Here is a 25152-nt window from a genome sequence, read left to right as displayed (position 1 = left end):
TGCTTGTTTTGTTCAGGTATGTTGGCACTCTCAGCGAGCTGATAGATTAGGTTTTGGATCTCATCAATTAGATCCTCTTATCTTTTATTTTATCCTTTATTATGCTATGGCAAGCCGCACCTACGTTCGTTTGTTAAATCATTTAGGAAGTTCTGCTAGCTGCCCATATTGGACATAATGTGCCTTTGTAAAGTTTTTGTTGTGCCAAGTAATTCGTGATAATTGTGGTTGATTTCTTAATACTTGGAATTTAAATGTTCACTGAAGAAGTGTTTGTGTGTCTATATATAGACGTACTGATCTGTTTTGGGTGTTTTTAATTTTTTATGAGAAGTCCCCAACATTTTTTTATTCCTTCGTGTAGAAAAACTTCATAATTACTAGGGAAATTGAATTTCCAAAATAATATTTTATTAAATGAGGTTCTTTTACACAACCATTTACATACAATTATTAGATGACCATATGATTGAATATTACCAATATATATATATGTTGTAGCCTCTTAATTTTTCATGAATATTCGTATGCATTTGATACCTTATTAAAATATAAATAAATACTCCAATAGCTTGTAATATTATTTGCAATTATAGTATTTAACTTTCTTTGCTACGTGTGGTGTTAAAAACGATTGAGAAAAATACATATAACCTTAATTTTTCATAAATATTTTTGTAAACACAATTCAGTTGGTAGTTCAAGTACAATATTATCCGGTTGTCGGGGTTTTGGATTTTCCACTTCTTCACATTTAAAATGTGCGAGCGTCAACCGTTAGATTAATTGACCGAAAAAATATTTGAGAAAAATCAAACCAATAATGTTATTGTCCCTTGTTAGCAAAGATTCAATTTTCTTCAACGTTGTTGTTCATGCAGAGGACAAACCCAAATGCAAAAAAATTTAGGCACTTTCACATAAATGCTTTTTTTTAAAAGATAAATTGGTTTAATGGTGTTGAATGATATGACTAATTTATTTATCATTTAATTTTTTTCATTGGTTGTGTGTTCGCCTAAATAATTTTATTTGTATTTGTATCTATGTAAGACTTTCTCCTAATCAATCCAAATTTTAAAATTAAAAAAGGGAATTATAAAAGGTAGGAATTTTACCAAAGGACCCTTTCTTATTCATTGCTAATTTTTTTTTTGAAAGATATTCATTGCTACTTATATAAATTCTTGTTACACTCGCTCGTCGCGTTTTCAGAATTGATTTTCTTCTTCGTTTTCTATCCCTCGTTCGTTATTCACCGTCCTGCGGTTTCGTTCCTCTCGTCTTAATTTACTCAAAGGTATTTATTTTGATCATAATATTATGTAAATTTGGGGCTTCTTAGGGTTTGAGAAATTGAGTGTCTTGTCATGGAATTGAACAAACCTTCAATCACACTGAATATTGTTATTGTTAAAGAACTTTGTTTGTTATTTATCTAACCTAGGTCAAAACTGATTCATCTTATTCTCAGACGTCACTAAATGCCATATCATGCTTCGTCTTCTGCTGCTCCTGTTGCTGATACTGTCGCTGGTGATCCTTATTATTACTTATTCACTTTACCAACATATGTTCCATAATATTATTATATAAAAGTACAAATTTAATTATACTAAAGATTCTTTCTCTACTTTTCTACCAGATACCAGTACAAACAAAAGCTTTTCAAAAAAAATAAAAAAGAAAAAGGGTAGAGGTAGACCCAAAAAACTCAGGGTGACCTGTTTTGATGATGTCCCTTCTCAGCCTCTTTCCGAGGAGGAGAAAAAGTACATTGAGGAATCGCTTGTTCCTATTGATCCTACTGATCATGACGAGTTTCATGATGCTGCTTGTGTGAAACCTGGACCGCTACATATAATAAATGTACGTACTTGAAATTTTATATCCATCGGCCGACTAGCTCGATGTTCATTTTCAATCGTAAACCTTTTTTCTTCTTTTTGGTAACAGGTTTTTGATGCCGAAAGTTTGATCCACAATCCTCCTAAACATTGCAGCCTTATACCAGTTCAGCTTCAGGATTTAAAAATGGATCCCTCCTTGTTTCACAAGCTAACCAAATCTGCCACTTTGGCAATAGCAGATTACAATTCAAAGACAAAGACAAACTACCGATTTGTCAAGATTGAGATGGCTGTTCTGAGAATAGTTAATGGAGTCTTTCACTATATCACCTTTCAAGCTAAGAATGCTGAGAAGGAATGTGAAACTTTTGAAGCCACTGTGTTTACTAAAAGAGGGACGGCAATGGTTAGGGGAATCAGGATGAAAAAGAGCAAAGATTGGTAAAAAAAAATTTCTTCTTTTCTTTTCTGTCTTTCTTATTTTGCAATTTATTTTAACCTTTTTTCCAATATGTTTCTCTGCATCTGAAATCATTTGATACATAGCAATGGTTTCTGCACCCACCTATGTTTAGCCTCATTTTTTCCGTAGGTTGTCAATTTGTCGTGTTTACCGTCCTTCTTCAGTTGCATCTTGAATATGTTCATGCATGACATTTTGGATGCAATTAAGATATTTCATAACAGCATGCCAGCGTGATGCCCCGCCCCGCCCGCTAATTTGCCTACCTTGCAATTTTAGCTTTGCTTTTTGCTCGGTTGTTTCCTTTCCGTTCCCATTATTTTATGATCTTCTCATTTGTTCCTATGCAATTTGGGTTATATTTAAAAACAACATCAGCACATTCTTATTCTTTTCGTAAACCCGTTCTTGAATTTCCTTTGTAGCGTGTTTGTATATATTTAAAACGGAAAAATTAACATCTCCTTTCATGGGGTTGTTAGCCGTATTCCCTTTTTTCTCTTGAAAAACTAGATCCTTGTCTATATATAAAGAAATAAACTTAATACAGTACATATTAGTCATTTTGATCAAAGTAATTGTTTTCCGGCCACATAATTTATGCATTTAACAATTTGACCCTCGTTTTCTTCTTTCTACAACCTGTGCTCCACCTTCCCCACCGGCCACTGAACTGTTTGGCGGCAATATTAGAGTCGGCGGAATCTTCTGTCGACTTATACCACCCCGCCCCTACATGTGTCCTTCGCCCATCTGCAAACAGGGGACCGTTTAATTGTTGTAGTTAAGCTGTTGGGAAATGAATGGTGAGACAGGTCTGCGTGAACAGGGCTGGAGGAACCATTGTCTGGATAGGGGTTATGGGGTGTGGTAGCCCTGCTGGACAATGACTTTTGTCGCTTACTAATCTTGTCAGCAATGGGTGATGGGCTGCAGATGCTTAGGCTGTGAATATATAATTCTTTGTTCTAGAAGGAATAATATGTAGTTTATCATTTTGCCCTCAACTACTATATATACATTTCATGTGAATAGCAATTGAGTTTTTTTATCCAACGAAAAAGGGGATAAGGATAACCTCCCATGCAGTGGGGATGTTAGCTAACACCTAACAAAAATATCTATTTGCTTTTCTTCTATTGCATATATTTTTTTCCTTCTAGTTTTGTAAATTCAGTCTATATGATTTAACGTACATGCTCATTTGGTTCTTGTTTACATAATTATGGGTCTTTTGTTTGCTTGTTTCGTTCAGGTACGTTGGCACTCTCAGCGAGCTGATAGATTAGGTTTTGGATTTCATGCCATCTGATCCTCTTATCTTTTATTTTATTCGTTATTATGCTATGGCAAGCCGCACCTGCTTTCGGTGTGTCTATATATAGATGTACTGATATGTTTTGGGTTTTTTAATTTTTTATGAGAACTCCCCAACATCTTTTGACTCCATCGTATTGAAAAACTTCATAACTGCTAGGGAAATTAATAAGTGAGGTTCTTTTACACAACTCTTTTCGTACAATTATCAGATGACCAAATCTGTGATTCAATATTACCAATATATATGTTGTAGCCTCTTAATTTTTCATGAATATTCGGATGCATTTGATACCTTATTAAAAAATAAATAAATACTCCAATTGCTTGTAATATTATTTGCAATTATAGTATTTAACTTTTTTTTTTTGCTACGTGTGGTGTTAAAAAAACTATTGAGAATAATGCTTTTAACCTTAATTTTTCATAAATATTTTTGTAGTTGGTAGTTGTTGGGGTTTCAGACTTTCTTCACATTTAAAATGTGAGTACCAACCATTAGATTAATTGACCCAAAAAAAATTTGAGAAAAATCAAACCAATTTTGTTATTGTCCCTTGTTAGCCAAGATTCAATTTTCTTCAACGTTGTAGTTCATGCAATCCAAATTTTAGAAATAAAAAGAGGGTAATATATACTATATATAAAGAAAATAGAAGATTTTGGGGAGATTTATGGATCATAGTGTCTCAATCATATACTGTTGAAGGGTTGTTGAGGGACATGTTGCTAAAGTTTTACAAACAAAACGAAGAAGATCCTCCTAAGGATATTTTTCAAATGGATCGAGGGTCATTGACTGATGAAGTGACAAACTACTTGCGGCGAAAAAGGTATGTTGTTGTGTTTGATGATGTTTGGAGTGTACATTTTTGGGATGATATTGAATTTGCTGTAATTGATAATAAAAATGGAAGTAAGATATTTATCACAACAAGAAACCTAGATGTTGTGTTGTCCTGTAAAAAAATCCTCTTATATTGAAGTGCTGGAGTTGCAACCTTTAAATGAAGAACAATCTTTGGAGTTGTTCAATAAGAAGGCATTCAGATTTGACTATGGTGGTTGTTGTCCAAAGGAGCTCATTGGTATAGCTTATGAAATTGTTAAAAAATGTAACGGTTTACCGCTAGCAATTGTTGCCATTGGAGGACTTTTGTCTGCAAAAGAGAAAAATGTGTTTGAGTGGCAAAGATTTAATGAGAATCTAAGTTTAGAGCTAATGAAAGATACACATCTAGTTGGGATAAAAGAAGTTTTAGGCTTAAGTTACGATGATTTGCCTTACTCTCTCAAGTCATGCTTGTTGTATTTTGGAATATATCCAGAAGATTATGAAGTTAAATCAAAGAGATTGATTCGACAGTGGGTGGCTGAAGGGTTCGTGAAGGAGGAAAGGGGGAAGACTTTGGAAGACGTTGCAGAAGGATATTTAACAGAGTTGATCCATAGAAGCTTGGTGCAAGTATCTTCGGTTAGAGTTGATGGTAAAGCTAAAGGTTGTCATGTTCATGATCTAATACGCGATATGATCCTTGAAAAGTTTGAGGATTTAAATTTTTGCAAGCATATCAGTGAAGGTGGACAATCATACTTAAGTGGAACATTTCGCCGCCTATCAATAACAACCACTTCTGATGACTTCATTGAGCGTATTGAAAGTTCACATGTTCGGTCAATCCTTGTTATTACAAATGAAGATTCATATGTATCCTTTCCAAGGAGAATCCCAACAAAATACAGGTGGTTGAGGGTTCTTGATTATCAATTTCCTCGATTGTTGAATGTTCCAAAAGAGTTGGGAAGTTTGATCCACTTGAAGTATTTAAGTTTGGGTTATGTAACAGCAGGCAAAATCCCAAAATCCCGTGGCATGCTCCAGAACCTAGAGACCTTGGATCTAAAGGCTACGCACGTTAGTGAGTTGCCAAAGGAAATTAGCAAGCTTAGAAAGCTAAGACATCTTATCGGCACTGGACTGTCTTTGATTAAGTTAAAGGATGGAATTGGAGAGATGACATCCCTACAAACGCTACGTTATGTTAATTTAGGTATGGAAGGAGCTGTAGATGTAATTAAAGAGTTAGGAAAACTGAAGCAGCTAAAGGATTTGGGGTTGCTTAATGTTTGTAGAGAAGATTACAACATTCTATCTTCCTCAATCAATGAAATGCAACACTTGGAGAAATTACATGTTAAATCAAGGTCAACAGATAATGATGAATTTATTGATTTGAGTTTGATTTCGCCGCCAACTAAGCTTCGAAAACTTACACTACGTGGGAGGCTACAGAAGTTGCCAGAGTGGATTTTAGAGCTTCAAAATCTTGTTGTGTTGAGGTTGAAGCTCTCTTGTTTAACTAAAGATCCAATGCATTCTCTAAAAAGTTTGCAACACTTGTTGATCCTCTCTATAGGTGTTGGTGCTTATGGAGGTTCACATATGTATTTTCAAGATGGATGGTTTCTGAAACTAAAAGAACTGTACATTGGATCTTCGGATGAATTGAGAGATATTATTATCGACAAAGGAGCGCTGTCTTCTCTAAAAATGCTTCAGTTATACGGACTCTCTAATCTGAAGAATATCACTGGCATCCAACATTTAGAGAAGCTTGAAGTTCTCCTAATTCGGAGTATGCAAGTTGAATGTTTGCACAACAACTCTCCCGAGGATTGGAATTGGATCATGGAGCATGTGCCCCTTGTAGAAATTTCTAGAGTCGATGGAAAGATTGTTCGGAACTCAAGGAATTAGAAATTGTACTTTATCATACTTGTGGGAAAAAGGTGTGTTTTTTCTTCCTAAAAACTTATTTTCGGTACTAATATTTAATGTTTTCCTTAGCATGAGAATTTTTTATGTTCAGTCCTCAAAATACAAGCTTTATTTGTCTTCTGTTTTATGATTTATTATTGGAACTCAGCATCACGAATTATGAGGCACTGCTATGAATTCTCAAGGGATATTTTGATGTAATCTTTTCGCTTCAAAGAGTCCAATTTTCACGGTGCATATAATAATTTGTTGTGATGTTATTTCGTAGATGCTGGGCTTCAACTTCTAGTGCAGTGGCAATTCAGATTCTCCAAAGGGACTTTTAATGCAACAATTTGCGGCTTATGTTCCTCAATAAAAAAAAATTAATCATGGTGTATGAATTCCATAATCTGTTGCTTTTTATTTTGATGTTTCAGTTGTTTGTAATTGCAGTATATCATATATGTGACATGTTATAAGAGCTGCCCTTTCAAGAATTTTGAGAACTGTTTTTTTCTGTTGATTTTTCTTTCTATAAATGAAGTTTTATGTGATTTGGAATCTGCTTTTCTAGCATATTCAAATATTGACAGTTGAAAAAGATCAAGAAGAAATAACTAGAGCATTTTCAATCTTTAGTGATTTGAAAAGATAGCCAATTGTTTCTGTGTAGCTAGATTTGGATGATGAATAGTTAACTTACTTCTATCTTGATAATAGAAGACTATAATGTAACATAGTTTTGGATATCTATCAAATGTGGATTCATAACAGAAGAAAATGTCACTGGCTTCAGTACTGCCTCCATTGTAACACATATTATACAAATATAATACAAACATACACATTACAATGAGAATTAATATGAATCAGCTGTGTACCCTTGGCCATCTAGACGAATACATGGTCTCCTGTCAGGCCCGTCTCATGGACAGGACAGGAGTGTCGTGACCCCTGCGTCCTATCACCATCAAGAGCTGGTACAGACGGTGATGGATCATCTGAAAGTGGAGTATGCCGCGACAAAATGGATGTCAATGGCTACGATGGGGACAGTCATTAGTCTGGGATGGAGAAACGTGGTCCTGCATAGAAGGGTGGGGATCAGCAGATGCACGGGATACTCACATATTGTGGGGCTTGTGTGGAGGCATTCTCATCTAGTAGCAATCGAGTAAATATTTCTCTTATCTTTTTAGCCGCATGTGTCACCATATTCGGTAAAATCATGTAATTCCTCTTCGGAGGAATCTTGTCATTATTTTTTTCATAAGAACAATTAGGAGTAATAGAAAAACAATGATAATATACTTCTTTGAAAAAAACAATGACAATATACTGATATAGCTCAGATGGGATGGATAATTCATGCATTGTGATGAAAGTATGAAATTCTGATTCTAGCTTCCCAAAGTTTCCTTGTGTCGTGATTTCATGGTACTTTTTTCTTGTTTGTCTTTGATAATATGCATATAAAAGTTATTGTCTGTTATGTATTCATTTACACAAAATTTGACATGTCAATTCTTCATGATAATGTAAAAAATGCTGCATACATTTCAAGTGGCATGTCATTTTAGATTATCAATGCTTCAACCATAACATTCCAAACAAAATCTACAGGATATAATCATTTGTTTTCTGTCTGACTGCACAGTTTAGTACAGAAAAAGAATATTAAATCCTGTATGTATTTATCGATGTGAGCATATGAGCGGCAAAACATTATATCGATGGTAGTAGAGACACTGCATTGATTCCAGAATTAAAACACAGCTGTTAATAGAAACTGAAAATGATTGCGAGAAACGTCTATTGGTTGAAGCGTGCATCAGACAGATCGACAATGACAGGTATGCTGGTCATGATGGCAGGTATATGAAAGCCTTAAAGGAGAGAATGTTGTGAGTGGTGTGCTGGTGATGGAGAAAACAATTTTGGTATCACACCAGAAAACCAATCAAGAGGAAAATAAATTTCACAAAAAGAGATGAGAGGAGCTTGAAGCTTCTGCATAGTGCATACCTGTAGCATCCTTAAGCTATAGGTTATGTTCAAGTTGACACCAAAAGTTAATTTCACAAAAAGATAGTTTAAGAACTTCTGAATTCATAAAACTATCTTTTCATCTTGCCCAATTAGTTATATAATTGAACTTTATGGAACAAAGTTAGGGTGGTATCAAAATAGAAATTTTGTGAACTCATCTCATTAATCAAGAAAATCACACTCGTTAAAATAGAAAAATACGAGTGAAGAACACCAAACAAAGTACATATTAGATGATGAATGCATTTGAACTAATAAATAAATCAAGATATACATTCATTTTGAGAAATGAGTAAATAACTAACTATTGAACATTCTAAAATACTTTTTTGTAAACTACATTTCCTATTTCATTGGTATCTTCACCTTCACCGTCTATTATCAATATCTTTCAATTTTTTCCTTGATCATTGCAACACATAGTTGGCCATGAGAAATATAGTTTGTCGTGAGAAAGATATACTCCAACACGTTTAAGATGTTTAAGTGACCATTCTCGACTTTTGTTGATAGTCATAGCAAATGAAACACCTAATTGAAAATATCGACGTTGAAACTTAAAAGAAATTTTTTTATCCAAAGGAATCAGTGAGAAAAATCAAACCAATTATGTTATTGTCCCTTGTTAGCCACGATTCAATTTTCTTCAACGTTGTTGTTCATGCAGAGGACAAACCCAAATGCAAAAAATTTAGGCACATTCACATAAATGCTTTTTTTTAAAAGATAAATTGGTTTAATGGTGTTGAATGATATGACTAATTTATTTATCATTTAATTTTTTTCATTGGTTGTGTGTTCGCCTAAATAATTTTATTTGTATTTGTATCTATGTAAGACTTTCTCCTAATCAATCCAAATTTTAAAATTAAAAAAGGGAATTATAAAAGGTAGGAATTTTACCAAAGGACCCTTTCTTATTCATTGCTAATTTTTTTTTTGAAAGATATTCATTGCTACTTATATAAATTCTTGTTACACTCGCTCGTCGCGTTTTCAGAATTGATTTTCTTCTTCGTTTTCTATCCCTCGTTCGTTATTCACCGTCCTGCGGTTTCGTTCCTCTCGTCTTAATTTACTCAAAGGTATTTATTTTGATCATAATATTATGTAAATTTGGGGCTTCTTAGGGTTTGAGAAATTGAGTGTCTTGTCATGGAATTGAACAAACCTTCAATCACACTGAATATTGTTATTGTTAAAGAACTTTGTTTGTTATTTATCTAACCTAGGTCAAAACTGATTCATCTTATTCTCAGACGTCACAAAATGCCATATCATGCTTCGTCTTCTGCTGCACCTGTTGCTGATACTGTCGTTGGTGATCCTTCCTTATTATTACTTATTCACTTTAACATATGTTCCATAATATTATTATATATAATTTAGTTTAAGACTACAAATTTAATTATACTAAAGATTCTTTCTCTACTTTTCTACCAGATACCAGTACAAACAAAAGCTTTTCAAAAAAAATAAAAAAGAAAAAGGGTAGAGGTAGACCCAAAAAACTCAGGGTGACCTGTTTTGATGATGTCCCTTCTCAGCCTCTTTCCGAGGAGGAGAAAAAGTACATTGAGGAATCGCTTGTTCCTATTGATCCTACTGATCATGACGAGTTTCATGATGCTTGTGTGGATCCTGGACCTCTACATAAAACAAATGTACGTACTTGAAATTTTATATCCATCGACCAACTAGCTATTTCCTTTTATGCTCGATGTTCATTTTCAATCGTAAACCTTTTTTCTTCTTTTTGGTAACAGGTTTTTGATGCCAAAGGTTTGATCCACAATCGTCCTAAACATTGCAGACTTATGCCATTTCAGCTTCAGGATTTAAAAAAGGATCCCTCCTTGTTTCACAGGCTAACCAAATCTGCCACTTTGGCAATAGCAGATTACAGTTCAAAGACAAAGACAAACTACCGATTTGTCAATATTGAGATGGCTGTTCTGAAAATAGTTAATGGAGTCTTTAACTATATCACCTTTCAAGCTAAGAATGCTGAGAAGGAATGTGAAACTTTTGAAGCCACGGTGTTTACTAAAAGAGGGATGGGAATGGTTATGGGAATCAGGATGAAAAGGAGCAAAGATTGGTAATTTTTTTTCTTCTTTTCTTTTCTGTCTTTCTTATTTTGCAATTTATTTTAACCTTTTTTCCAATATGTTTCTCTGCATCTGAAATCATTTGATACATAGCAATGGTTTCTGCACCCACCTATGTTTAGCCTCATTTTTTCCGTAGGTTGTCAATTTGTCGTGTTTACCGTCCTTCTTCAGTTGCATCTTGAATATGTTCATGCATGACATTTTGGATGCAATTAAGATATTTCATAACAGCATGCCAGCGTGATGCCCCGCCCTGCCCGCTAATTTGCCTACCTTGCAATTTTAGCTTTGCTTTTTGCTCGGATGTTTCCTTTCCGTTCCCATTATTTTATGATCTTTTCATTTGTTCCTACGCAATTTGGGATATATTTAAAAACAATATCAGCACATTCTTATTCTTTTCGTAAACCCGTTCTTGAATTTCCTTTGCAGCGTGTTTGTATATATTTAAAACGGAAACATTAACATCTCCTTTCATGGGGTTGTTAGCCGTATTCCCTTTTTTCTCTTGAAAAACTAGATCCTTGTCTATATATAAAGAAATTATCTTAATAGAGTACATATTAGTCGTTTTGATCAAAGTAATTATTTTGCGACCACATAATTTATGCATTTAACAATTCGACCCTCGTTTTCTTCTTTCTACAACCTGTGCTCCACCTTCCCCACCGGCCACTGAACTGTTTGGCGGCAATATTAGAGTCGGCGGAATCTTCTATCGACTTATACCACCCCGCTCCTACATGTGTCCTTCGCCCATCTGCAAACAGGGGACCGTTTAATTGTTGTAGTTATGCTGTTGGGAAATGAATGGTGAGACAGGTCTGCGTGAACAGGGCTGGAGGAACCGTTGTCTGGATAGGGGTTATGGGGTGTGGTAGCCCTGCTGGACAATGACTTTTGTCGCTTACTAATCTTGTTAGCAATGGGTGATGGGCTGCAGATGCTTAGGCTGTGAATATATAATTATTTTTTCTAGAAGGAATAATATGTAGTTTATCATTTTGCCCTCAACTACTATATATACATTTCATGTGAATAGCAATTGAGTTTTTTTATCCAACGAAAAAGGGGATAAGGATAACCTCCCATGCAGTGGGGATGTTAGCTAACACCTAACAAAAATATCTATTTGCTTTTCTTCTATTGCATATATTTTTTTCCTTCCCTATGTGATTTAACGTACATGCTCATTTGGTTCTTGTTTACATAATTATGAGTCTCTTGTTTGCTTTTTTTGTTCAGGTACGTTGGCACTCTCAGCGAGCTGATAGATTAGGTTTTGGATCTCATGCCATCTGATCCTCTTATCTTTTACTAGATCAGCCACCCGTGCTATCGCATGGGTCATAAAAATTTTAATAGATCCTCTTATCTTTTATTTTATCCGTTATTATGCTATGGCAAGCCGCACCTGCTTTCGGTGTGTCTATATATAGACGTACTGATATGTTTTGGGTTTTTTAATTTTTTATGAGAACTCCCCAACATCTTTTGATTCCATCGTATTGAAAAACTTCATAACTGCTAGGGAAATTAATAAGTGAGGTTCTTTTACACAACTCTTTTCGTACAATTATCAGATGACCAAATCTGTGATTCAATATTACCAATAGATATATGTTGCAGCCTCTTAATTTTTCATGAATATTCGGATGCATTTGATACCTTATTAAAAAATAAATAAATACTCCAATTGCTTGCAATATTATTTGCAATTATAGTATTTAACCTTTTTTTTTGCTACGTGTGATGTTAAAAAAACTATTGAGAATAATGCTTTTAACCTTAATTTTTCATAAATATTTTTGTAGTTGGTAGTTGTTGGGGTTTCAGACTTTCTTCACATTTAAAATGTGAGTACCAACCATTAGATTAATTGACCCAAAAAAATTTTGAGAAAAATCAAACCAATTTTGTTATTGTCCCTTGTTAGCCAAGATTCAATTTTTTTCAACGTTGTAGTTCATGCAATCCAAATTTTAGAAATAAAAAGAGGGTAATATATACTATGTATAAAGAAAATAGAAGATTTTGGGGAGATTTAGGCTGGCTTTTTTGTTATTCCAATTATACCTATAAACAAAATCTATATTATATATAAAGAAAATTGGGGGTTTGGGAGATTTTGGGCTGGCTTTTTTGTTAATATATCCTTATACAAAATTTTCTATAATAAGGTTATATTGTTGGTGTTATTAAAAAAGATACTCTCTCCGTCCCATAACAAGTGAGCATTTTGTAAAAAAATATTGTTCTAAAATAATGGACACATTTCACTTTTCAATGCAATATTAATTACTTTTTTCCACTTATAACTCTAATTAATACTATTTTAATCACTCCAAATTCAATATATTTGACTTTATATTTATGATAATAGTAAATGAACCAATACTTGCCAAGAGCACTTGAAACTATTTTTCTCTTTCCTTTTCTTATATATTTTTCTTAACAAGTTTGAAATGAGAAAATGACTCACTTAATGTGGGACGAATTTTTGTTTAAAAACCGATGTGTACAAGGATATCATTTCAAAAGCAAACTCATAGTCTTCATTCCTTCCATACATTTTGATCAATGCCTTCCATACGTCAACCACACGTGCCCAAGAAACATGCAAATGTTTTAGATACATTTCAAACAAGATAGTTCTTATAGTCTCATTTAATATATCCAATCTATCAATTTGAAAAACAGTTCTCAAGAGCATAGAGTGAATCATTAACTTTGTCCTTGAATTTACAAAGATCGGCCAAAATCGTCCCCAATAATGCGAAATATCAAATTAGTTCCTAAAGTTGTCATATGTCAATCAATTTAGTCCCTCCGTCCAATTTAGGTGTTAACGGTGTTGGCGTGGCCGTTAACCTTTCACATGGGTCTCCATGTCAGATGCCACACAACCAGGGACTAATTTGGCCGATAGTGACCAAAATTTCCAAGGATTAAATTGATTGATTTGCAGAAAACGCTTTGCTCTTTCTTCCCCAACGGCTCTTTTTTCCCTAAATATATAAAATTGGAACCCTAATTTTACAATATGTAATCTACACTCCAAAATCCACAAAATTTCTTCCAATAATTAATAGTAATGTTCTTCCCCGATTCAAAAAACTTCAAACCCTAATTATTTGACTAACTATCAAATCGATCCTTACATTATATTAAAAACCCATCAAATAAGTCATTGAATTATTTAATCAGATATCAATTTGATCCTTGAAGCATATATGTGCAGAACAAAGTAAAAAAGTCTGACATAACTTAATCCTGAAAGATTACATAGGCAAAAGTCATAAGTCCTAATTCTTAAGTCTGAAATATTACATAGGCAAAAGCAACCCAATTATGGGGCATTAGCAAGTCATAAGTCTTAAATATTACATAGGCAAAAAGAAACCCAGCTATGGGACATAATTCAAATAAGTCTAAATATTACATTTTCAAAAGCATATTTTAAATATGTTTCCAAAGCATCACTTCTTTGGAAATCCGGGGGTTGGGATAAACTCCATGAATTTATGTTGAGTCGAACTCGATGGACCATAACTTGAATATGGTACTTTAATAACGCCAGGAGTAGTTGGATGTGCTGGTGCAGGACCCCTCACTAGTGTTTGCTTAGGCCTCTCATTTGAAATAATTGGTCCTTTAATGACATACCTCCTTGTAATAACACCCTGCAATTACATTTTCAATCAAATTAGTACCTAAATTATAACATATTAAATCAAATCAGTCCTTAAATTATTACACTTACTAGCAAATCGATCCTTAAAATTTAAGAGTCATACATGTCCAGGCACTACTTCATTTGCAACAACATTGACAGCATTTTGAGCATTTGCAACAACAGTTTTAATCAACCAGTAATTTCCTTCATTACTAATCGAATGTTCATCAATTTTTGTAACCAACCAGAAAAAAAAATCAATTTTTTAAGTCTTAAACTGAAAACCCTAAAATGAATAATCTAAAAAGCGGTCTCAAAAACACAACACTCGCAAACAAACAACAAAGCATGCATCAAATGAATTATCAAGTATAGAACGAATGGATAAAAAATGAAAATGAAATTAAAAAACGGTCACAACAATGGAGAAAACGAACAGAAGTAAAAAGAAAAAGAAGAGGAACGGTGTTTACCTTAATAAACAACGAAATCTTCTTCAAAACAAAATTGTTTCCAACGTTGATTGATGAAGATGATGTTGATTTTGGAGAGATGAAGATGGTGACGGTTTTAGTGGGAAGGAGAAGAGTCAGGGACTTGTTTGATGTGTCTGAATGAAAAGTAAGGATGTAAATGAATGGATAAGAGATGGGTAAAATTGGAAAAACAGAAGAAGAAGAAGAAGAAGAAGAAGAAGAAGAAGAAGAAGAAGAAGAAGAAGAAGAAGAAGAAGAAGAATGAAAGTGAAAAGTTAAAATGAAATTTGTTGCTTTCCAATAAAATTGGTCCTTATACACATGGATGAGTTGATGACATGTGTACAACACTAACGAAGAGAATGAACGGAGGGACTAAATTAATGGACGTCTGACGAATTCAGGAGTAGCTTGATATTTCGCATAATTAGTGGACGATTTTGGTCGATTCGTGAAAATTCAAGGATGAAGTTGATGATTCACTCCAGGAGATGACAACAATATTGACGGTATCCTTCACTTCAACAACCTTAATTTGAAAAGCATACATCCTTGTTATAATTTTCCCTTTTCTATTCAGATTTGCTAGCTTGATACTCTTCTTATTCAGATTTTTGAAATTAGACTTCAAAAATTCTTTTAAAAAAAATCTACGTAAGTATTTTTTTATTCTCTTTTTGAAACAATTTTCAAAAGTTTGATTATTACCAAACAAATTTCTCTTGCCTGTTCTGTGAATTGGGGCTTCTTAGGGTTTGTAACCTTTTTGAATTGGGGCTTTTTTTTTTTAGGGATTTTGAGAAATTGAGTGTCTTGTCATGGAATTGAACAAACCTTGAATCACACTAAATATTTGTTATCGTTAAATTTGTCTGATTTCTTTCTATCGGCTTTTAAGAACTTTGTTTCTTGTTCTTTCATATATATTAGTTGTGATGTGTAACTATCTAACCTAGGTCACAATTGGTTCTTCTTATTCTCAGACGCCACAAAATGCAACATCCTCCTCCGTCTTCTGCTGCTCCTGCTGTCCCTGGTTCTTCGTTTTCTGCTGATCGTACTGTCCATGGTGATTCTTATTATTTATTCACTTTAACATATTATTATTATTATAGCTTCTTGTACAAATTTAATTATACAAACCATTATTTCTCTACTTTTCTATCAGATACCAATAAGAATACAAACACAAACAAAAGCTCTTCAAAATTTAAAAAATTAAGGATTACAAAAGATATTGAGGTGTTCGATATTCCTCCTTATAAGCCTCGTCCCAATGAGAAGAAGCTTGTGCATGATGATAAACGTTACAAACCAAACGTGGATCTTTCCAACATTGTTTTCAAGCCGGGTCCCGCTTTAGACGTACTCAAATTTCATATCCCTTGATTAGCTATTTCCTTTTATGTTTGACGTTCATGTTACAATCATAAACCTTTTTTCTTCTTTTTGCTAACCCTCAACAGGTTTTTGATGCCAAAAATCCTCCTCCTAAATTTGCCTTTCCAGTTCATTTTGAGGAGGATCCTTCCTTGCGTCTTAGGCTAACCGAATGTGCCACTTTAGCAATAGGGGATTATAATTCACAAACAAAGTCAGACTACCGATTTGTCGATATTGAGATGGCTACCTCGCAACTAGTTAATGGAACCTTTTACAATATCACTTTTCAAGCCATGAATGCTATGAAGAAATGTGAAACTTTTGAAGCCACAGTGTTCTTTAATAGACGGGTCAGAGAGGTTCAGCAAATCAGGATGAAAGGAAGCGATGATTGGTAATTCTTTTCTTTCTTATTTTGCAATTTATTTTAATCTTAATCTCTAGATTGTTTGTCATTTTTCCAATTATATGTTTCTCTGCATCTGAGATTATTTGATACATAGCAATGGTTTTCAAACCATTTGAGTGTTTTGTCCAATGAAAAAGGGGATAAGGCTAACCTCCCCTTGCAATGGGGATGTTAGCTAACTCCTAACAAAAATATCTAATTGCTTTTCTCCTATTGCATAGTTTTTTGTCTTTTAAGTTCTTTAAGTTCAGTCCATATAACATCTACCATGATTCTAGGAGAGTCTTCTATATGATTTAGCGTATATGCTCATTCGGTTCTTGTTTACATAATTACGGGTTTTTTGATTGCTTGTTTTGTTCAGGTACGTTGGCACTCTCAGTGAGCTGGTAAAGTAGGTTTTGGATCTTATGCAATCCGATTCTCTTATCTTTTATTTTTATCTGCTATTATGCTTTGGCTAGCCGCACCTGCATTCGTTACATCATTTAAGAAGTTCTGCTAGATGCCCATATTGGACATACTATGCCTTTGGTGATTGTTGGTGAATGTTTTTGTTGTGCAAGTAATTTGTGATGATTGTGGTTGATTTCTTAATGCTTGGAATATGAATGCTCACTTCGAACAACTATATATATTTATTATAGAGGTACTAAATTCAACCATGTGATATGTTTTGGGTGGTTTTGATATTTGATGAGAAGTTCCCAACATCTTTTGATTCCTTTTTGTAGAAAAACTACATAACTACTAGAGAAGAATAATCTTTTTATAAAAATGAGGTTCTTTTAAACCCTTTTCATACAATTATTAGATGACGAAATCCGATGTTCAAACACATTGATAAAATGCCTGCTATAGAGACCGATGAAGATGATCTTTCAATTTTTTATGTGACACTAACAAGTGATTATGGTAAAGTTGGTGTGTTTTCGCTCAACATCCAAAATACCGGCAATGACCATTGCATGTTCCATCTTTGGTTTTATTGTTTTGGCTGTTGGGGCTCACCTTTCTTATGTCAACATTGAACCCCAACAAACCCGAACCATGGCTTGCGATAAGTTGGTCTGAGATACGTTAAGAAAGAAGTATGGTTACATCACTTCATCGGAGGTCCGAAAAATGGCCCACAGCAATTACCCTAAAGAACAAAACTGAATGAGACTATCGACATAGTTGTACCTTCATTTGAGTTTTTACAATGTGTATAATTGTTCTCATATGAAATGTGTTAAGGATTGGTCTGTTTCAAGGATTTCTTTCTTAGGTAATGAAACAGTTGCACTGATATTGGAGGCATCAAATCCATTTTATAATAAAAGCGTTGTTTCTTTGGAATTCAACACTTGGATTCTTAAGAATGTGTATGGCAAATGTGTTTCCAATGTTTTTGGTCCAAGAAATATCTACACATGTGTTGGACAATAGACTTTAAACTACAACTGACTAGATTTAGTGATAGGAGGCTTAGGAATTTTTTTAGTGAGACGGAGAAATAGAAGCTGATGTACATCATCGTATTCAAACTGGGTGGTTGAAATGGAGAAGAGCCTCAGTTCTTTTGTGCGATAAGAAAGTACCACTTAAGCTGAAAGGAAAGTTCTATCGGACAACAGTCAGACCGGCAATGTTGTATGGTATGGAGTGTTGGGCGGTTAAGAGCCAACACGAGAGTAAAGTAAGTGTAGCGGAGATGAGGATGTTGCGATGGATGAGTGGTAAGACTAGACAGGATAGGATTAGGAATGCCACCATTAGAGAGAGAGTGGGGGTAGCACCTATAGTAGAAAAGTTGGTAGAAAATAGGCTTAGATGGTTTGGACATGTAGAGAGATGACTCGTAGATGCCGTTGTAAGAAGAGTAAATCAAATGGAGGAGAGTCAGGTTAAAAGAGGTAGAGGAAGACCTAAGAAAACCATTCGAGAAACCATTAGAAAAGATTTAGAGGTCAATGAATTGGATCCAAATATGGTTTTTAATAGAACACTATGGCGTCATTTGATCCATGTAGTCGACCCTACTTAGTGGGATAAGGGTTGGTTGTTGTTGTTGTAGTGTTACATTATTACTCAGTAAATCAGAGGGTTGTAGTTTATTTAATAACAATCAATGTGATATGGCTAGTGCATAAACCAAAAATGATTAATGATGCATTCTTACGGCTTTTCCAACATATACAGAATTCTACAAAACCAAACTTTCATTCTTCTAGGTTGTTGTTAGTTCTTTTTCATGTTTTTGATCTCTATAAATATACTAAATTTTCGTTTTAATCCCTCCAAAATTTTCTATCGACTTTTAGTCACTATAAAATTTTCAATCACCGCTTTTGATCCTTATTTTTAAGTCAACTCATGTATTTTTTTTAATGAAATTGTGCATAAATGTGTAGAATATTGTAAAAATCTCTCTAAAAAAAATTAAAATTTTTTAACAAGACATAAATTAAATATTAACCGCAAAAAATATAAAAATTCATAATTAATTCATGTTTTGTTTAAAAAAAAATTAAGAGATTCTTATTATACTATAAACTTTTCTACAAAATTTTATTCAAAAGTATGAATTCTACATATGAGTTTACTTAAAAAAAAAAAAAACCAAAGTGAAAATGGAAACTTTTGGGGACTAAAAGTTGAAGAGATTTTTTAGAGAAACTAAAATGAAAAGTTGGTATATTTATAGAGACTAAAAATGTATTTAAATATTTTTTTATAGTTATACCTATAAATGCGGCCCTCACATCGTAAGATGTGAGTTGAATCCTTACTAAGTGGATTCTTTGGCTTTATCCTTACTATTTGATTATATGTTATGTAAAGAGAAGAAAATTTGTCACATTAGTTGATCAAATATGACTTTGGAGGAAGTTTAGTTCACATTATGTAAGGATAAATGATATTTTACACTAGTATTTATTGTTTAAGTGTCCATATATATATATATATATATATATATATATATATATATATATACATAAAACAAAAATTGTTTTATTTCCTTGTCATTTTCAAAGGAAATAAAACAAAAAAAAATTCTACAACAAGTAAAAATGAACGAATGAGTATTGTTTAAATACTTAGGAAATTGCTTAACGTCCCGACAGATAACATCCCGAGAGCATCCCGACATTACGTGGCACAGCTGTATTGTGGTGTAACTGCTGAATGGTAAGTGGGGTCTGTGTTTTTTTTTTTTGTTAGCAAAGCCTTTTCACGTCGGGATACATTCGCGAGAAAATTCTCGCGATGTATAGCAAGGCTCAAATACTTATATAGATAATCCAAATTCTTAAATCACAAGAATAACAAATTGCTTAGCGCCTCAAAGATTATTATATTTTTTAAGGAAAAAAAAACTCAGGACTAATGAGACTTATTTAATGTGATGCTTTTGAAAGTTTATTTCTAAAAAATTGGATACATATCTAATAATTTTAATACAATCAAAATTATTTTTCAAACGGTTAAACTGTTTGTTTTAAAAAAATATCCTTTTCAAACTTTAATGTGTACTGTGGTTGATATTTGTTAGCTTTTCCAAAAGTCAAGACACGCTTTACAGATTCCCATTTAGTGGATATCAGGCAACTTCCAACTTGCATTCTTTATGATAGATGCTTTACATTTAGTTTACATTTGTCTTCATCAACTAAGACTCAAATGACAGAAGCAAAGTATCTCACAAAACAACAATAATCACAACATAGACTCAAATGGCAGAAATTGCAGTGTCATTAGTTATTGACCAACTACTTCCACTGTTAAGGGAAGAAGCAAATCTGCTAAGAGGTGTTCACAAGGAATTTTCAGATATTAAAGATGAACTTGAAAGCATTCAAGCCTTCCTTAAGGATGCTGATAAAAGAGCTGCAACAACTGAAGGAGTCAAAACATGGGTGAAGCAGGTTAGGGAAGCAGCTTTTTGCATAGAATATATCATCGATGATTATTTGATCCATTTGAGACAACATCCTCATGATCCTGGATGTGTATCTTTACTCCACAAGATTAAAACTGTGATCCCTCGTCGTCGAATAGCATCTGAGATTCAAGACATTAAGTCGTCTGTTCGTGAGATCAAGGAAAGAAGTGAAAGATATGGCTTCCAACGCTCTTTGGAACAAGGATCGAGCAATTCTAGAGGAAGCCAGAATGCTAAGTGGCACGACCCTCGAGCGGCTGCTCTTTACATTGAGGAAGCTGAAATTGTGGGATATGAAACACAAAGAGATGTGTTGATTGATTGGTTGGTAAAGGGAAGAGATGAGCGCACGGTAATTTCTGTAGTAGGCATGGGAGGGCAAGGTAAAACCACTCTTACGAAGAAAGTTTTTGACAACAAGAATGTCATTGGACACTTTGATTGTCGTGTATGGATCATAGTGTCTCAATCATATACTGTTGAAGGGTTGTTGAGAGACATGTTGCTAAAGTTTTGCAAACAAAACGAAGAAGATCCTCCTAAGGATATTTTTCAAATGGATCGAGGGTCATTGACTGATGAAGTGAGAAACTACTTGCGGCAAAAGAGGTATGTTGTTGTGTTTGATGATGTTTGGAGTGTACATTTTTGGGATGATATTGAATTTGCTGTAATTGACAGTAAAAATGGAAGTAAGATATTTATCACAACAAGAAACCTAGATGTTGTGTTGTCTTGTAAAAAATCTTCTTATATTGAAGTGCTTGAGTTGCAACCTTTAAATGAACAACAATCTTTGGAGTTGTTCAATAAGAAGGCATTCAGATTTGACTATGGTGGTTGTTGTCCAAAGGAGCTCATTGATATAGCTTATGAAATTGTTAAAAAATGTAATGGTTTACCACTAGCTATTGTTGCCATTGGTGGTCTTATGTCTGCAAAAGAGAAAAATGTGTTTGAGTGGCAGAGATTTAGTGAAAATCTAGGATTAGAGCTAATGAAAGATACACATCTAGTTGGGATAAAAGAAGTTTTAGGCTTAAGTTACGATGATTTGCCTTACTCTCTCAAGTCATGCTTGTTGTATTTTGGAATGTATCCAGAAGATTATGAAGTTAAATCAAAGAGATTAATTCGACAGTGGGTGGCTGAAGGGTTCGTGAAGGAGGAAAGGGGAAAGACGTTGGAAGACGTTGCAGAAGGATATTTAACAGAGTTGATCCATAGAAGCTTGGTGCAAGTATCTTCGGTTAGAGTTGATGGTAAAGCTAAAGGTTGTCGTGTTCATGATCTAATACGCGATATGATCCTTGAAAAATTTGAGGATTTAAATTTTTGCAAGCATATTAGTGAAGATGGACAATCATACTTAAGTGGAACATTTCGCCGCCTATCAATAACAACCACTTCTGATGACTTCATTGAGCGTATTGAAAGTTCACATGTTCGGTCAATACTTGTTATTACAAATGAAGATTCATATGTATCCTTTGCAAGGAGAATTCCAACAAAATACAGGTGGTTGAGGGTTCTTGATTATCAATTTCCTCGATTGTTGAATGTTCCAAAAGAGTTGGGAAGTTTGATCCACTTGAAGTATTTAAGTTTGGGTTATGTAACAACAGGTAAATTCCCAAAATCCATTGGCATGCTCCAGAACCTAGAGACCTTGGATCTAAAGGCTACGCACGTTAGTGAGTTGCCAAAGGAGATTAGCAAGCTTAGAAAACTAAGACATCTTATCGGCACTGGACTGTCTTTGATTCAGTTAAAGGATGGTATTGGAGAGATGACATCCCTACAAACGCTACGTTATGTTAATTTAGGTATGGAAGGAACTGTAGATGTAATTAAAGAGTTAGGAAAGCTGAAGCAGATAAAGGATTTGGGGTTGCTTAATGTTTGTAGAGAAGATTACAACATTCTATCTTCCTCAATCAATGAAATGCAACACTTGGAGAAATTACATGTTAAATCAAGGTCAACAGATAACGATGAATTCATTGATTTGAATTTGATTTCACCGCCAACTAAGCTTCGAAAACTTACACTACGTGGGAAGCTACTGAAGTTGCCAGAGTGGATTTTAGAGCTTCAAAATCTTGTTGTGTTGAGGTTGAAGCTCTCTTGTTTAACTAAAGATCCAATGCAATCTCTAAAATGTTTGCAACACTTGTTGATCCTCTCTATAGGCGTTGGTGCTTATGGAGGTTCACATATGTATTTTCAAGATGGATGGTTTCCGAAACTAAAAGAACTGTTCATTGGATCTTCGGATGAATTGAGCGATATTATTATCGACAAAGGAGCACTGTCTTCTCTAAAAATGCTTCAGTTATACGGACTCTCTAATCTGAAGAATATCACTGGCATCCAACACTTAGAGAAGCTTGAAGTTCTCCTAATTCGGAGTATGCAAGTTGAATGTTTGCAGCAAAACTCTCCCGAGGATTGGAATTGGATCATGGAGCATGTGCCCCTTGTAGAAATTTCTAGAGTCGATGGAAAGATTGTTCGGAACTCAAGGAATTAGAAATTGTACTTTATCATACTTGGAAAAAAGGTGTGTTTTTTCTTCCTAAAACTTATTTCCGGTACTGATATTTAATGTTTTCCATAGCATGAGAATATTTTATGTTCAGTCCTCAAAATACAAGCTTTATTTTTCATCTGTTTTATGCTTTATTATTTGAACTCAATATCACGAATTATGAGGCACTGCTATGAATTCTCAAGGGATATTTTGATGTAATCTTTTCATTCCAAAGAGGCCAATTTTCACTGTGCATATTGTGATGTTATTTCGTAGATGTTGGGCTTCAACTTCTAGTGCAGTGGCAATTCAGATTCTCCAAAGGGACTTTTAATGCAACACTTCGGGACTTATGTTCGTCAATAAAAAAAATTAATCATGGTGTATGAATTCTCTAATTTGTTGCTTTTTATTTTGATGCTTCAGTTGTTTGTAATTGTAGTATATCATATATGTGACGTGACATGACATGTTATAAGAGCTTCCCTCTCAAGAATTTTGAGACCTTTTTATTTCTGTTGATTTTTCTTTCTATAAATGAAGTTTTATGTGATTTGGAATCTGCTTTTCTAGCATATTCAAATATTGACAGTTGAAAAAGATCGAGAAGAAATAACTAGAGCACTTTCAATCCTTAGTGATTTGAAAAGATAGCAAATTGTTTTTGTGTAGCTAGATTTGGATGATGAATAGTTAACTTACTTCACCTTGATAATAGAAGGCTATAATGTAAATTTTTGGATATCTATCAAATGTGGATTCATAACAGAAGAAAATGTCACTGGCTTCATTACTGCCTCCATTGTAACATATATTATACAAATACAATACAAATATACACATATTGCAATGAGAATTAATATGAATCAGATGTGTACCCTTGGCCATCTAGACGAATACATGGTCTCCCATCAGGCCCGTCTCATGGATAGGACAGGAGTGTCATGACCCCTGCGTCCTATCACCATCAGGAGCAGGTACAGACGGTGATGGATCATCTGAAAGTGGAGTATGCCGCGACAAAATGGTTGTCAATGGCTATGATGGGGAACAATCATTAGTCGGGGATGGAGAAACATGAGGGTGAGGATCAGTAGATGCGTGGGATACTCACATATTGTGGGGCGGATGTGGAGGCATCGTCATAGTGTCACCATATTCGGTAAAATCATGTAATTCCTCTTCGGAGGAATCTTGTCCTTATTTTTTTCATAAGAACAATTAGGAGTAATAGAAGAACAATGACAACATACTTCTTTGAACAATATACTGATATAGCTCATATGGGATGGATAATTCATGCATTGTGATGAAAGTATGAAATTCTGATTCTAGCTTCCCAAAGTTTCCTTGTGTCATGATTTCATGGTACTTTTTTCTTGTTTGTCTGTGATAATATGCATGTAAAAGTTAATGTATGTTATGTATTGATTTACACAAAATTTGACATGTCAATTTTGATGCAAGGAGGGAACAAACAAATTCTTCATGATAATGTAAAAAATGCTGCTTACATTTCGAGTGGCATGTCATTTTAGATTAGCAATGCTTCAACCATAACATTCCAAACAAAATCTACAGGATATAATCATTTGTTTTCTCTCTGACTACACAGTTTAGTACAGAAAAAGAATGTTAAATCCTGTATATAATTATTGATGTGAGCATATGAGCGGCAAAACACTATATCGATGGTAGCAGAGACACCACATTGATTCCAGAATTAAAACACAGCTGTTAATAGAAACTGAAAATGATTGCAAGAAACGTATATTGGTTGAAGCGTGCATCAGACAGGATATGCCGCATGGAATTTCCGACACAAGTGTCTTTCCAAGTTTTCTTATTAATCTTGAGGATATAGCACGTAATAGTATTCGTATATGTGCCTATGTTTGAGCACATCAAATAAAAAAATAAAACAAAGTTAGGGTGGTGTCAAGATAGAAATTTTGTGAACACGTCTCATTAATCAAGAAAATCACACTCGTTAAAATAGAAAAATATGAGTGAAGAACACCAAACAAAGTACATCTTGGATGATGAAGGCATTTGAACTAATAAATAATTCATTTTGGGAAATGAGTAAATAACTAACTACTGAACATTCTAAAATACTTTTTTGCAAACTACATTTCCTATTTCATTTGTATCTTCACCTTCACCGTCTATTATCAATATCTTTCAATTTTT

At 34.0% G+C, this 25152-nt stretch overlaps 5 protein-coding genes and 1 long non-coding RNA gene across 11 annotated transcripts; 5 read left to right on the top strand and 1 right to left on the bottom strand.

Moving 5' to 3' along the window:
- Positions 1–1205: 1205 nt before the first annotated feature.
- Positions 1206–3879, top strand: LOC146939806 (uncharacterized). The gene is made up of 5 exons (XM_085753355.1): positions 1206–1300; positions 1475–1536; positions 1646–1869; positions 1957–2291; positions 3569–3879. Exons 2-5 carry the CDS (start codon positions 1485–1487, stop codon positions 3600–3602), a joined length of 645 nt encoding a protein of 214 aa, XP_085609481.1. The 5' UTR covers positions 1206–1300; positions 1475–1484; the 3' UTR covers positions 3603–3879.
- A 470-nt stretch (positions 3880–4349) lies between these two features.
- On the top strand, positions 4350–7883 carry LOC146939805 (disease resistance protein RPM1-like). 3 transcript variants are annotated; one of them, XM_085753352.1, is made up of 2 exons: positions 4350–6420; positions 6678–6952. In XM_085753352.1, exon 1 carries the CDS (start codon positions 4577–4579, stop codon positions 6386–6388), a length of 1812 nt encoding a protein of 603 aa, XP_085609478.1. In that variant the 5' UTR covers positions 4350–4576; the 3' UTR covers positions 6389–6420; positions 6678–6952. The 3 variants fall into 3 exon arrangements, with proteins under 3 accessions (XP_085609478.1, XP_085609480.1, XP_085609479.1); XM_085753354.1 differs by lacking the exon at positions 6678–6952 and adding an exon at positions 7287–7883 and having other exon boundaries at positions 4434–6420; XM_085753353.1 differs by having other exon boundaries at positions 4434–6420; positions 6558–6684.
- Positions 7884–9386: 1503 nt separating this feature from the next.
- On the top strand, positions 9387–12176 carry LOC146939804 (uncharacterized). 2 transcript variants are annotated; one of them, XM_085753357.1, is made up of 5 exons: positions 9387–9525; positions 9700–9761; positions 9884–10104; positions 10207–10541; positions 11800–12176. In XM_085753357.1, the coding sequence occupies exons 2-5, from the start codon at positions 9710–9712 to the stop codon at positions 11831–11833; spliced, it is 642 nt and encodes a 213-aa protein (XP_085609483.1). In that variant the 5' UTR covers positions 9387–9525; positions 9700–9709; the 3' UTR covers positions 11834–12176. The 2 variants fall into 2 exon arrangements, with proteins under 2 accessions (XP_085609483.1, XP_085609482.1); XM_085753356.1 differs by having other exon boundaries at positions 9407–9525; positions 9673–9761.
- A 1610-nt stretch (positions 12177–13786) lies between these two features.
- Positions 13787–14891, bottom strand: LOC146939803 (uncharacterized). The gene is made up of 2 exons (XR_015031767.1): positions 14704–14891; positions 13787–14237 (listed from the first exon to the last, which is right to left on the bottom strand). It is a non-coding gene; the product is annotated as an uncharacterized LOC146939803 (long non-coding RNA).
- Positions 14892–15002: 111 nt separating this feature from the next.
- Positions 15003–17163, top strand: LOC146939802 (uncharacterized). 3 transcript variants are annotated; one of them, XM_085753359.1, is made up of 5 exons: positions 15003–15215; positions 15690–15775; positions 15875–16071; positions 16173–16483; positions 16863–17163. In XM_085753359.1, exons 2-5 carry the CDS (start codon positions 15700–15702, stop codon positions 16894–16896), a joined length of 618 nt encoding a protein of 205 aa, XP_085609485.1. In that variant the 5' UTR covers positions 15003–15215; positions 15690–15699; the 3' UTR covers positions 16897–17163. The 3 variants fall into 3 exon arrangements, with proteins under 3 accessions (XP_085609485.1, XP_085609486.1, XP_085609484.1); XM_085753360.1 differs by lacking the exon at positions 15003–15215 and adding an exon at positions 15223–15360 and having other exon boundaries at positions 15690–15742; XM_085753358.1 differs by lacking the exon at positions 15003–15215 and adding an exon at positions 15223–15360.
- Positions 17164–20136: 2973 nt separating this feature from the next.
- On the top strand, positions 20137–23519 carry LOC146939801 (disease resistance protein RPM1-like). Its single transcript, XM_085753351.1, has 2 exons — positions 20137–22989; positions 23236–23519. The coding sequence occupies exon 1, from the start codon at positions 20218–20220 to the stop codon at positions 22957–22959; it is 2742 nt and encodes a 913-aa protein (XP_085609477.1). The 5' UTR covers positions 20137–20217; the 3' UTR covers positions 22960–22989; positions 23236–23519.
- Positions 23520–25152: the final 1633 nt, after the last annotated feature.

This window comes from Medicago sativa, chromosome 3 (assembly GCF_051527215.1).
Source record: "Medicago sativa cultivar Bolivia chromosome 3, Bolivia_mono, whole genome shotgun sequence".
Taxonomy (NCBI): domain Eukaryota; kingdom Viridiplantae; phylum Streptophyta; class Magnoliopsida; order Fabales; family Fabaceae; genus Medicago; species Medicago sativa.
Note: the sequence above shows the minus strand (reverse complement) of the source record. Positions and strands in the feature narration are given on the sequence as shown.